Consider the following 14,736-nt stretch of genomic DNA (forward strand, 5'->3'; position numbering starts at 1 on the left):
AAGTTCAGAAAAGGGCAACTTTTCAGCCTTCTTTTTCACTAAATGAACTATTCAAAAACACAAGCATTTATTCACTAAGTCACCTTTACACCTTATTCCTCCTTCTTTAACACTTTTCATTTCAATAATCAACATTTTTCTTATGAAAAACTTAATTTAAAAACGAATGCTTCTCCTGGTGACATTATTCTATTTTTAGGTTAGTTACTAGTGACATTTCAGAAAAAAGCGGTTGGTATTTGCCGTCGCCTACTATTTCAAATTCGTAATACACCACCAAAAACCAATTTACGATCTAAAGAATGAAGGTAAAAAACATTTGAATTACTTCAGGAATATGGACTGCATCAGTCGTACCAACCATATCATTAACCTTAAAAACGTAAAATACAGTGATATGTAACCAAAAAGCAGCTCCGTACATTTTTTAACATTTTTATAAGAAAAATGTTGATTATTGAAGTGAAAAGTGTTAAAGAAGGAGGAATAAGGTGTAAAGGTGACCTAGTGAATAAATGCTTGTGTTTTTAAATAGTTTATTTAGTGACAAAGAAGGCTGAAAAGTTGCCGTTTTCTGAACTTTGAAGGGCCGTAACTTTTTAAATAAGAGAGAGCGCCGCTTTTTTCTTTCGGATTCGTAATCTACGCATCAAAATACGTAAGTACAGTCAAAATTTTTTTCAAAATCGCCGGGTGTCCACATAACGAAAATTTACCCTGTTTGGAACCTTTGGTGTAGTAATGAATATCACTGGAGTTTTTTCCCAACAGCAAACCATTTTTATAACACCTCGACACGTGTTTCGATCATCAAGTGATTATCTTCAGGAGCAAGATCCAAAACTGAGTTTGTTGGAAAAAAACTCCAGTAATATTTATAATTCAAATTTTTTCACTAGTTCCATCTAAACTTAATGATTATTGTTCCTAAAATAATACAATAATGATATTAAAGATTATTCTGATATCTGCAAAATCATAAAAGCAGCTAAAATAATTTTTCACCTATGCAATTGGACCTCAATCAGTTTCGGGAGATTTTTCCGTTGAAGATGAAAGTGTTGAATTGAATACAATTTTGCCCATACTTTATGATCTTGTTTCTTAAAATGTTGTTCTGTATTATAGATGTCAAAAATGTATTTGCAGTACTGCGTCGTTTCTGTATTTGCAGTATAGTTGTAGTCGTTCTTTGTTTCGGCCTTTCGGCGTGTTCTGTTAATGGGCGTATATGTTGGTTTCTCACTTTTTCTGAATGAAATATTTCAATAAGTTGCTTCATTATTACATTAGCTATGGTACAACAGAAAGTACAGTTCGTCTTTTATTACGGAATATTAAAAGAGTGGTTGCTAAAATATACAATATGTCATGGTCGTAGTATTCTGTCTACATGGTTTAACACATAATCTTTGTATCTCAATAGTTCGAAAATACATATAAGTTTTTATAATCATCCGATAATATGCAGTGAATTTGAAATGAAATTTGACACAACCTCATTTGAAAATGTCGAGTTAACAAAATTTTGGGGGGTTTTCATTGATGAATGTCTCGACTAGAATAATCATTGCAATTTGATAGCCATGGAAGTAAATTCATTTTTTTAAGGACAAAATACAAGCACTACAGGAAACTCCTTAATTTGAATAATACAGTTCTATCATGCGCAAATTGAATCGTGTTTATGGGGGCATCTGCTCAGGCACCTGCTGTTATTGTTGCTTGAAAGAATATTTTTTACATCACAGCCAATGTTCCAATATAAAGAAATATTATTGAAATAAATGATAAGTCTGTTATCGGATTATGTGTACACATTTTCAATAATAGGCCTACAGAGATCTTGGATTCATTCGAACATAGATTCAACAAAAGACATAGTCAGGACTTTAACGTTCCTCTATACACATCTGTGTCAACTCAGGCTTTAGAACAACAAATTATCTACTTCAACGCTGATGAAGTTGAGGCATGATTCAAAACTATTTCAATTGACAAAAATGTGTATTCTTTCAATGAATATTACTCACTCTGAAAATTGTTTTAATTTATTGTTTTGATATTGGGAGTGTTTCTATTGGTACTTTGTACATCCTGAATATGTTACTTGAATACATCGTCTAATAATTTTTTGAAACATATATATGTATGTCACTCTTGCTATTATTGGAATTAAATGTTATATTCCAAGCACGATGCATATAATTTTTTCAATTTGATCACTTGAACTTCTTTCCAATGTAAAATATTTTTTAGGGTATTTTTAGGGGGAAAATTAATAACTGATATCGACAGAAATGAAGAACAGGAAGCTGATGAGTTTTTCGAAATTATTAATGAACTAGGAATTATTACAGTATAAGTATTCATGCCCATATATGTGTGTTCATTTTCCATTTGATGTATTTATTTTTTATTTATTAGTTGATGTTGTGTACTGACGTACTCACATAAAGTTACCATGTTTTAAAAATCTTATGTAACATTTTTCAATAACCTTTATATTTAAAACTTCGTTATAATAAGAATATGAAGGTAAGTTATTCTATTAACTTGTTAATTGTTGAATGTTATAGTAACTTTGAATATTTAATTAGATTTTTCATTTACTAAAAAAATTTGGAGTATCTTGGTTTGAATTTAGGGGGTTTTAAAATAGGCTTAGGGGAAAAGATTTGGAGCTGTTGGCATCACTGCAAACCACTTTCTCTAAAGTGTTTTGTGGAAAATACTACTAATTTGATCTGTGATTGAAAGTCAACTTAACCTAAACCTAACATCTAACTTGACTTCTTAATCTTCATGTACTTCAATATTTATTTTTAGCTAGAGTTTAAAAACATGAAACATTTTGAAAAGAAGTGTCCTTTTATTTGTTATGAAGGTGAAAGCGGTTCCAAAAATATCGACATTCTTCCAGTAATGAGAGGATTGAGTGATATCGGAGACTTCAGCAATGAAAATTTAATTAGTATTCTTAAGAATATATTTGAAATTGAAAGGCTTGATGATGGCAGTCCCAAAATGTAAAGTAAACCTAAACATTAATTTTTTCATATTGGAAAGCAAATATCCTTTCACAGGTTCCTGGTTTCAGAGGAAGTCATCAAGTTTCTGGAGGATAAGTTGATAACATTTCTCCCACCTGAAAACTTTTCGGACTCACAATATTCTTTACTTACTGAAATTTTTAGATCCTTGAGAAATAGTTCATCCAACGCTTCAATACAGAATTTTATTAATGAGAAAACCAGGATTTTAAACGCCTGCAAAGAACTGTTTCAGAGTTTGGATTGGAGTCAAACCTGTACAAAGATAATGTTACAGTTCCTGATGAATCTGACAACTTCCAATAGGAAAGTCACTCAAAGAATAAAAGAACTATTTTATGATGACATAAGAAAAAGTTTTCAAAAAAATGTATGTTTATATGAGTGTTCTGCACTGTTGTATAACATATCCCTCTTCATATCCATTGGTGATCAAGAAACTGTAGAAAAAATATTAGATTTATATGGAAGTGAAGAGCATAATGAATTCTTATGCTTTTTCCTAGAAAATAGTATTTCCAGCAGTGGATTGTGGACGAATTATATCAATTTGAAGTTAGAAAATCGATTGAAAATCTTGGATTTTCTCAAAGAAATGCAAATAGAAAATCGGTTACAGGTCTTACCTGACATAGGATTGGAGATTTTGATACAGAAGTTTCTAGAATGTGGAGAGGTACTTTTGCAAATCAATGGAAGAAATTCATTAGAGGTTTATGAAATATCTTCATCATTGGAAATATTGTCTTCACTTTCCAGTAAGGAAGAATATCTGAAAAAGTTGCAAACCAATAAAGATGTTTTGGTGAATGCTGGGGCCCTGCTTATCAATATTCATAGATTGGGGAAAGTATCCAACAATTCTTTTACTCCGATTCAAAAAATATTCGAAAACGGAAGCGAGAATAGTGAGCTCAATATTGATCCTGTGTTTGGCTTCAAAACAGATTTGGTCAGGCTCATAGGTAATATGTGTTGGAAAAATTTTGATCTTCAAAACTTGGTGAGTGAAAATTAATCGCACTATTTAAATTTCAAATTGTAACTATATACAAATGATAAATTATTTTTATTAATGATTGATGATTTTCGTGATATTGCTTCTTCTAGGCACGAACAGCAGAAATAATACCTGTGATTCTTGATTCATGCAACATTGATGCTAAAAATCCATGTATCCTTTTTTTCAGTAAAAAATGTTTAAACACTTGATGAAACACTCAAGTATTATGTGCTAAGAATCATACATTGGAAGGTAAGACATTATTAATCCTTAGTTTGCACAAATTTCAACTTTTGATAATTGTCGTTCATATGGGAGTGACGGCAGGTTACAAAAAAATATTGTCAAAAATGAAGGTAGTTTGCTATTGCTATTGACAAATCTTATATACCATTGGAAGAATTTGATAATTGATAAATTCATGACATGAAATTTTCCATATTTTGTAGCTTTCACTTTTCCATATTTATTTCTCTTATGGTGATGAATTGACTCATATGAAATTTTGAGTTTCTAATGATATACTCCGAATATAACGCTAAAGAAGCAGTCGCTGCTATTTTTTGTGATCTATCGAAAGCTTTCGACTGTGTCAACCATGAGATCCTTCTTAATAGGTTGCAACAGTATGGCTTCAGAGGCAACACTCTCCACTGGTTTCATTCGTACTTATCAGGTCGCAAACAGGTAGTTAAAACAACCGAGTGTTCCTATGCTCAAACTATCAAATGTGGTGTACCACAAGGATCGATCCTTGGCCCAATTTTGTTTCTTATCTACATAAATGACTTAGCTTTTATAGATATAACGGCCACAATTACTCTCTTTGCTGATGACACCACTTTATTATGGCACAACAAGGACATTCCTACCCTTCAAGATGCCATCTCAGCTGACATCAACAAAATCAAAGATTGGTGTGACTGCAATAAGTTATCATTTAATATCAATAAAACTAGCATACTTACTTTCCACTGCAACTTACCAACAAGCGGCGTTTTTGCTTGATTTCTTCACTCAAACGTTGCAATAAGTTCATATAATACTTGCCTTTGATAGTTTCACCTTTTTTAATATAGTCAACGAAAATAATCTCATGAGTATCTCAACAAAAACCAATACCACGACCTTGCCTGCGGATGAAACGGTCTTCGCCTTCTTTGAAACCGGTTCTTCCTTTTGAGTCCACTGTTTTCATTGTTGTTTTGTATCGGGTGTAAAGTAATGGACCAATGTTTTATATATCCATGGTTATGAAACGACACAAGAATTCTGCTTTGTTGCTGTGAAACTTCGCTAAACACTCAATTGAAACATTTTCATGACACTGTTTTTGTTCGAGTGTGAGCAAACACGTCACCCATCTTGCACACATGTCTGGTGTCCAAATTTTCAGATAACATACGATGTACCGTACTTTTTAGAATTCCCACTAGGACTGTTTGCTCGCGAACTTTCAGTATCGTTTTGTGGATTTTATTCATCGTTTCTGGAGTCGTCACCTCATTTGGTCGACCATTACGATGCTCGTTTTGGCAGCTCGCACAGCCTCGTTTGAACTCTACCACCCCAATTTTACTGTTGTAATTGAAGGAGGAGACTCGCCCAGAGTTGAATCCAGTTCAGCTCTTTTTTTCGTTATGCTGAGGCTTCACAAATCAAAGTATTGTATAACATAACGATGACCAATTTTCTCCATTTTCACCAACTCACCGATAACATTCACTTTAATGGCTGCCAAACAAATACTAAACAACGCAACGTCTTGAAACTTGAAACATACGTTTTATAGATTTTGTACTTTCTAATACAGTAATATTTCTCAAACAACTACCGCCATCTCTAGTACAGCTACGCCCTAGTACAGCTGCTCATGTTAGAATAAACCCCAAATGTGAGTCCACCAAGTTATAAAATAAAATTCCTAATATGGAGGTTTGACTTTATCATTGCTTAGATTTTTCATGAATAAACAATTTGTGCTGAGTATTGAACACATTTTAGAAATGAAATGAGGTGTTCTACAGGGGTCTGTTGTGGGCCCATTGCTTGCATGCTATATATTAACTATCTGGCTGACATATTCTTTAGAGGAAATTTCGCAATTTATCTATATTTCAACTTCAGCTTGTAAGTTTATTTTTGAAACAGTTTGTTTTATTTACAAAAAGTAGAGGCATTACATCAGAATCAATCCATGAAACTTTACTCACATCTCTTTCTATTGCTCTGATATCACAAATTAAGAGTTAATTGATTTAAAAGTAAAATGTTATTACTAGGAGTTTCGAACTGATGCCATTTATCAGATAGATTTTTGGAATGGAGTCAATTGATTGATATCTGTTAACGAACTTCTCATTTGAATTCATGTGAACCTGAATTGAATTCCATGAAATCTCACAGAAGTAAATAGTTTTTGTGATGTTCAGAATCAATCATTTTGCATGCAGCTCTTTTCTACAATTAATATTTTCATTACATATAATAGATTGCATAAAAAAAAGGTTCAACTAAAGGTAAACCAAGTAACCTAAATATCGTTGCTTAACTTATAGGAAACGAATGCCTACATACCTATCACTGTGGTGCACCGTAGTCTAAGTACATCTGATTGAAGATCTTTTAGATCAGGTTTCACATTTTCTATCTTTTTTTATCATGTAGGAATAATACAATCATGATATTTATTATATTTAATAGATTTTCCTTGACTATGAACAGTTATTATGCAATGGTGTATTCTTGCTATAAGGAATTTGTGTGAAAATAATATTGAGAACCAGAAAGTGATTGCAAGTTTACATCAAGAGGGCACTGTTAGCAATGAAGTACTGGATGAAATGGGAATCGCTTTGCATACTGATGGTAAAAACCAACTCAAAATCGTAAACCTGGAGTCGCTAAGAAAATAGTATATGATTTTCATTTCTTATTTGAATATAAAAATTTGATTTAAAAATTGGATTTATTTCAACTGAAGTACATTGAGATGGGATATTTTTTACGAATTGATGACGTTCTCAATTCTTTTATACTACATAAATAGTTGTTTTAATATCTGATCAACTTGTAGGCACACTGGAAGAAAATTTTATATGTAACTATAAATTTTAACCTCCAATTGGGAATTGTCAGATATTACAGTTGAAAAATGGGATATAAAATATAATTAATTGAAAAGGGTATTTTTTCCAGGAGGGATTAGTTTTTAGGAAACTTTCCAAAGAAGGGAGAAAACAAAAATTTCATAATAAATTCTGTACAAAGATGTACAGAACATGCATAGATTTACGTATGTTTCTTTTATTGTCTTAAGAATATACTAAACCTTGCAGGACAAGATTTAGTATATTTCTTGAAGTTGAATTATATCAAACGCCATCTATGAGATCGAGGACGAACTCGTCATTCCGCCGTATGAACAAGGAAATCGTAAGAAACTATGCAATGACGTTCTCTTCACTGTTGACGATTAACACTACCAAGCGGCAGATGTCCACACAGGATAGGATTAAGACAAATGCATAGGAACCCTGGTGTTTTCACCAATTCGGTTTTGTTTTGTCAAAAACACTCGACGTTGGAATATGGATCAAGAATCGAAATCTGTCGTGTAGGCGGATTGAGGTCAAGTCACATTTTCTCAAGCTTCAATTTTTTTTTTAATTTGCGAAGACATATCTCAAACTTCGCGTTATGCTTTTCTGACACTGTTGGAAATATTTCAGATTCCACAACTTCACGATCAAATTAACAAAACTTTCACAAAATAATTTCATATTGATAACATTGAAGATAATATGTGTTAGGAATCACACGTTAAAAAGTAAGACCTCGTTAGTCCTTAGCTCGGCCAAGTTTCTCAACTTCTGAAAGTTGTCGTTCGTATGGGGGCGACAGCTGATTAACGGAAAAACATATTTTAAACAGAACAGAACAGAATATTTCTGATAATCCAAAGGCCTTTTGGGGTTATATTCAGGGTAAAAGGAAGGATTATAAGTTACCTTCAGCCATGTTTTATGAAAATGAAGTCTGTAATAATACTTCTGAGATTGTCAATTTGTTTGACTCTTATTTCTCAACTGCATATAATAACCAGACAGTGAATTTTACCCTTGAATATAATTTTGAAAATAAAGTCTATATCAACAATTACAGTATTACCTCACTGCTACGGATATAAAAGATTACGTTTTCTCTGTTTCACCTAAGCTCACAATGGGACCTAATGGTATATCTCTATTTTTATACACAAATGTCTAAGTATACAATTTAGCATTCTCATTACGAAACATCTTCAATCAAGTTTTTTCTCTAGGCACTTTTCCAGATTATTGGAAACATAACTTCCTGAAACCAATACATAAACGAGGAAATAAGAAAAATATTAGGAATTATAGAGCAGTTTGCAATCAGTCAGAGATGGCTAAGATGTTTGATTCTATGCTTACAAAGAAATTGTAAGTCTTTACTCAATTACCAAGAACACGGTTTCTCAGAAGGTAAATCCACTTTTACCAACCTTGCTCTTTACATAAACTACTTAACTGAAAATCTTGAGAGGAAGCTACAGGTTGATTCTATCTATACTGACTTTTTCAAAGCCTTTGATAGAGTCAACCACGGCCACTTATATCTATAATTCAAGCGCTTGGTATAGGCGGGAATGATTTGCAAGTAATCAGTAGCTTCTTAACTGGTAGAACTCTGCCTGTAAAATACGGAGATACAACATCTACGCCCATTCAGGTTCCATCAGGGGTACCGCATGGATCCCATATGGGCCCACTGCTTTTCAACTTGTTTGTATCGGACATAGAGTTTGTTTTCAAATATTCAGAGTTTCTTATGTTTGCGGATGATCTCAAACTTTATCCAGCAATCACTTGCCGGAAAGATGGTGAATTAGTTCAAAAAGATCTCGAAGCTTTTTCCATGTGGTGAAGAAATAATTTGTTAAAGGTAAACATCGATAAATGTCAAATATTTACGTTCGCTAAAATTAGAAGTGCAGTATTCTTCGAATATAAATTGAATAGTGTAGCTCTTAAAAGAGAAACATTTATTCGCAAAAAGTCTCAAAATGCTAGGTTTTGTGTTGGGAATATCTAATGATTTTTCAATTAAAACAAAAAAGATTTTATATTGTGCTTTCGTAAGATTCATTCTTGAATATTGTTCGGTTATATGGGACCCATACTATAATGTGAATATCTATTTGATTGAGAATGTTCAAAAGAAATTCTTAAGGAATTGTGCTTTTCACTTTGGTATTCAATGAAATGAATATGAGTACAGTCAACTCTTAACAAAAATAAATATGAAATCATTGGAAGATAGGAGAATTTCTATGAACTTGAGTTTCCTTTTCAAATTATTAAATAGTGAGATAAACTGCCCAGAACCCTGTATACATCAAGGTATTCAATACTCATTGTAGACGATATATTTATTTGTCTTCCATCTTCTCTTCTCATGGTTAACGTTTCAAAATGAAGTAAATGTCTAGCAATGGTCACAAAGATGATCTCAGAATGGCATTTTTTGTCTTTCAGTACGTCAGACCCAGGACAGATTGGCGTGAAGTTATCCACAGACTTCTGGCCACACATGCTAACGTAGAGGAAAATAAAAATCTGTGGTTGGGATACGAGATTATTAGCATCCGTACTAATACCTGTGGCTGGAAATACCTATTCACTATAGGTTGAACTTGGGATTATTAAGACTATTTGGTGTTTAACTTTTTTATAGAATCTTGAGTAGATTGACGCGTTGATAATCGTTTTCTCATCAACAATACAAATTTAGGGAAAAATAAAATTGGAAATATTAGACTTACTTTCCAATACCCCATATAAAAATAATATCCGATGATGTGCGTCCATCAAAATCACACAACTTTCATAGTTTCTTGAGTAGATTAACTTTGTGATGACAGTTTTCTTGTCATCTAAACAGATTTCGAAAAAGAAATTGTTGAAACAATCAGACTCATCTTTTGAGATTCCTTGTATTCATGAAAATCTTTCAACTCTTATAGAATCTTGGGTAGATCGATGAAGTGAAAACTGTTTTCTTGTCACCCAAACAGATTTCGATAAAAAAATTGTTGCAACAATCAGACTAATTTTTTGAGATTCCTTGTAGAATTGGAACCAGAAGATGTGCGTTCATGGAAATTACCCAACTGTTATAGAATCTTGGGTATATCGATAAAGTGAAAACCGTTTTCTCGTCACCCATACAGATTTCGAGAAAAAAATTGTTGCAACAATCAGACTAATTTTTTGAGATTCTTTGTAGAATTGAAACCAGAAGATGTGCGCTCATGAAAATCACACAACTCTTATAGAATCTTGGGTATATCGATATAGTGAAAACCGTTTTCTTGTCACCCTTACAGATTTCAATAAAAAAATTGTTACAACAATCAGACTCATTTTTTGAGATTCGTTGTACAATTGGAACCAGAAGATGTGCGTTCATGGAAATTACCCAACTGTTATAGAATCTTGGGTATATCGATAAAGTGAAAACCGTTTTCTCGTCACCCATACAGATTTCGAGAAAAAAATTGTTGCAACAATCAGACTCATTTTTTGAGATTCCTTGTAGAATTGTAACCAGAAGATGTGCGTTCATGAAAATCACATAACTCTCATAGAATCTTGGATAGATAAACACAGTGAAAACCGTTTTCTTGTCACCCATACAGATTTCGAGAATAAAATTGTTGCAACAATCAGACTCACTTTTTGAAACACCTTGTAGATTTGGAACCATATGATGTGCGTTCATGAAAATCACACAATTCTTATAGAATCTTGGGTGGATCGACATAGTGAAAACGGTTTTTTTGTCACCCATACAGATTTCGATAAAAAAATTGTTGCAACCATCAGACTCATTTCTTGAGATTCTTTGTAGAATTGAAACCAGAAGATGTGCGTTCATGAAAATCACAAAAATCTTATAGAAACTTGGGTATATCGATAAAGTGAAAACCGTTTTCTTGTCACCCATACAGATTTCGAGAAAAAATTGTTGCAACAATCAGAGTCACTTTTTAAAACACCTTGTAGAATTGGAACCATGAAAATCACACAACTCTTATAGAATAAAGTGAAAACTGTTTTCCTGTCACCCATACAGATTTGCGATAAAATTTTTTTTCCAATTCTACAAGGAATCTCAAAAAATGAGTCTGATTGTTGCAACAATTTTTTTATCGAAATCTGTATGGGTGACAAGAAAACGATTTTCACTATATCGATCTACCCAAGATTCTATAACAGTTGTGTAATTTTCATGAACGCACATCTTCTGGTTCCAATTCTACAAGGAATCTCAAAAAATGACTCTGATTGTTGCAACAATTTTTTTATTGAAATCTGTATGGGTGACAAGAAAACGTTTTTCACTATATCGATCTACCCAAGATTCTATAACAGTTATGTGATTTTCATGACCGCACATCTTCTGGTTCCAATTCTAAAAGGTGTTTAAAAAGTGAGTCTGATTGTTGCAACAATTTTTGTATCGAAATCTGTATGGGTGACAAGAAAACGGTTTTCACTATATGGATCTACCCAAGATTCTATAAGAGTTTTGTAATTTTCATGAACGCACATCATATGGTTCCAATTCTACAAGGTGTTTTAAAAAGTGAGTCTGATTGTTGCAACAAATTTTTTCTCGAAATCTGTATGGGTGACAAGAAAACGGTTTTCACTATATCGATCTACCCAAGATTCTATAACAGTTGTGTGATTTTCATGAACGCACATCTTCTGGTTCCAATTGTACAAGGTGTTTTAAAAAGTTAGTCTGATCGTTTCAACAATTTCATTCTCGAAAAGAAAACAGTTTTCACTATATCGATCGACCCAAGATTCTATAAGAGTTATGTGATTTTCATGAATACAAGGAATCTCAAAAAATGAGTGATTGTTTCAACAATTTCTTTTTTGAAATCTGTTTAGATGACAAGAAAAGTGTCATCTCCAAGTTAATCTACTTAAGAAACTATGGAAGTTGTGTGATTTTGATGGACGCACATCATCGGATATCATTTCTATATGGGGTATTGGAAAGTAAGTCTAATATTTCCAATTTTACTTTTCCCTAAATTTGTATTGTTGATGAGAAAACGATTATCAACGCGTCAATCTTCTCAAGATTCTATAAAAAAGTTAGGTATTTCCAGCCACAGATATTAGTACGGGTGCTAATAATTTCGTACCCCAACCACAGATTTTTATTTTCCTCTACGTCAGCATGTGTGGCCAGAAATCTGTGGATAACTTCACGTCAATCCAGGACAGATATATCAACCTGCCCAGGAACCTATGAGACTGTATTTCAAACGGAAATTTATGCTATTGAATTGTGTGTGGAAGAATCCAACCTTATACACAAGTCAATAAAATATTCTCGGACAGTCAAGCGGCGTTGGAAGCACTTGGCTCCTAACGAGCAAAGTCTAAATTGGTAGCAAATTGCCAAAAACGACTCTCCTGATAGGAAGACTAAACAGATTGTCTCTGGTCCGGATTCCTGGCCATACTGGCCTGGAAGGCAATGAGGCTGCAGGCTCCCTTGCGAAGGAGGGTGCTGCGTCATCGGACCAGAACCTGTCACTGGCATCGCTTTAGGCTTTGCCAAAGAAACACTGAACACCTGGATGGCAAGGAGATTTATTGACTTCTGACAGAATCTTCCAGGATTGGCTCACTCCAATGGGTTTATACACCCTTCGAAGCTTGATACCAAACAGTTGTTGGACTACAGTAGGGATGAACTACGATGTCTAACAGGCCTTCCTACAGGACACTGTCATTTTATGCAGAGACTTGGACTGTCAGTGTCACTTGGACTTCCGAAGAAACAACTCAAGAGACGCAGTACTTGCGCTAGTAGCTGCAATATTAGAAAGATATGACGTTTCCAGCTTAGAGCTGGCGAAGTCATATAAATATTTTGAGAAAGTCATGGAAAATAACAAGCAGAATCGCAAGCCAAAATATTACCAGCTTTTCGAAGCTTTGCCAAGCTACGAAAACGATATAGAAGATCCGGATTTCGACAGCATACCTTCAGAGGATGAAGAAATCATGGAAGAAAGTATACCCCAAAAACGAGCGGCCACGCCTGAGCCGTCTGTGGAAAAAACAATAAGCCCGGTACAATAGCCAAAAAAGCGACAGTATGTGTCGCTTCTCTTTGGGAAAAGATGAAACAGCAGAGCACATACTTTGTGCCTGCCCCGCTGGGGACCAAATAAGGTTTTCAGAGTTTGGGAGAGCTGTACTATTAGCATCTCACCTGAAAGACCACTCACCATGAAAACCAATCGGCTTCGTTAAGAATTTGGCTGGTTGATTTGGTCGAGTGTGAATAGGTGTGAGCCGCAATAAACCCTTGCGGGTTGCGAAGGAAGGTTGAATAGACCCACTCACTTTCGACCTATCCTAACCGAACCGTATTTGTTTAATTTTAGCTTTTCAAATAACGAAAATATCCCTTGTTAACTGAGTTCTAGGACATCCTGTGAAACATCACTTTCATTTATATTATTCTACTGATCCAATTTTATTGAAAAGCCTCTCAAGAAATCTTTTTTTTTTTCGAAACGCTGTGCAGACTTTCACTCCAGTTAAACAAACCTTTTTTAGCTCAGAATCCAAGCTACATACTGTAATAAAATTCCCAAAGTAGCCATGCATGTATCTATTCATCTGTTTGTTCTCGTATTACAAAAATACGGAAATACCGAAAGTCGGTTTCACAGAGCGTGTCGATACCTACACAAAAGTTTCAAATTTCACTGAGGGAACATATTTATTATGTATTGCCACAGAATCTCATATGACTCGAATCAAAATGAGGTCAACCCAGATCGTGTCCCTATCTCTGCTAATTTGCAACAAATCCACCTTTTTATGACGTTTCGCAAACGTAATATAATATGCGGCAGATGCGACCAGATATATTGTAAGAAATATTAACATTCACTGTAAAATATAGAAGGTAGTCCCTCGAGCGTTTTGTTATATACAGTGTCCGATAGAAAGTTAGATATTCTTTTTAGAAAACATATGCTTGTAGAAGAGCTTATGAAGTGAAATCAGGGTCAGTGAGCTTGTCTCTTGTTTCTTTTTGAGTATATTTCAACCAGATACAAGGATGTATTGAAAACTTTCAAGCCTACTATAGAAGTAAACTGAATTTGAAAGTCAAAATATTTTGTGATTCAATACATTCCTCTCTAAATTAGACACATTTATTACTGAAAACTTGCAACAATTCCAAGACATTCAAAAAAATGTTTGGCTTCACAACTTCTATCACCTACTTTTTAGAAGGAAATTAATGACTTTTGAAACTTTCTTTCATTTGGGAAAGACATGATGGGCGAACAGAGTTAGATCTGGTGATTGAGGATGTTCGAGTGACTCAAATCCTAAACCACACGTTATTCTCATAACAATATGCGACTTGTGTGCAGGGACGTTTCTCCATAGTTTTTTCTTGTAGAATCCATCCAATGGCGATTCCCTTGTTCTACACTTTTCGAAAAATCAATCAATGATGGTTACTTCTTGGATTACCTTTTCTCTAGGAACAACTGTATCATTCTTTAATTTTCGACTCACATATTCAGGTATAGAT

At 33.8% G+C, this 14,736-nt stretch overlaps 1 protein-coding gene across 1 annotated transcript; it reads left to right on the forward strand.

Annotated features, from left to right (window-relative positions):
• The first annotated feature begins 2,738 nt into the window (after positions 1 to 2,738).
• Positions 2,739 to 7,018, forward strand: LOC111507928 (ataxin-10). The gene is made up of 4 exons (XM_023163315.2): positions 2,739 to 3,029; positions 3,087 to 4,056; positions 4,164 to 4,227; positions 6,781 to 7,018. The coding sequence occupies exons 1-4, from the start codon at positions 2,845 to 2,847 to the stop codon at positions 6,969 to 6,971; spliced, it is 1,410 nt and encodes a 469-aa protein (XP_023019083.2). The 5' UTR covers positions 2,739 to 2,844; the 3' UTR covers positions 6,972 to 7,018.
• Positions 7,019 to 14,736: the final 7,718 nt, after the last annotated feature.

The sequence above is a fragment of the Leptinotarsa decemlineata genome, unplaced genomic scaffold, assembly GCF_025532065.1.
Source record: "Leptinotarsa decemlineata unplaced genomic scaffold, Ldec_3_MD MMD2_tig00026307_RagTag_RagTag, whole genome shotgun sequence".
NCBI classification, from domain to species: domain Eukaryota; kingdom Metazoa; phylum Arthropoda; class Insecta; order Coleoptera; family Chrysomelidae; genus Leptinotarsa; species Leptinotarsa decemlineata.

What these genes read in the sequence shown, in the direction of transcription:
- LOC111507928 (XM_023163315.2), top strand. Translation starts at nt 2,845, where the DNA reads ATGAAACATTTTGAAAAGAAGTGTCCTTTTATTTGTTATGAAGGTGAA. An exon ending in GATGATGGCAGTCCCAAAAT is followed by an intron (nt 3,030 to 3,086) that starts GTAAAGTAAACC and finishes ATCCTTTCACAG; the next exon opens with GTTCCTGGTTTCAGAGGAAG. An exon ending in ATTTTGATCTTCAAAACTTG is followed by an intron (nt 4,057 to 4,163) that starts GTGAGTGAAAAT and finishes TGCTTCTTCTAG; the next exon opens with GCACGAACAGCAGAAATAAT.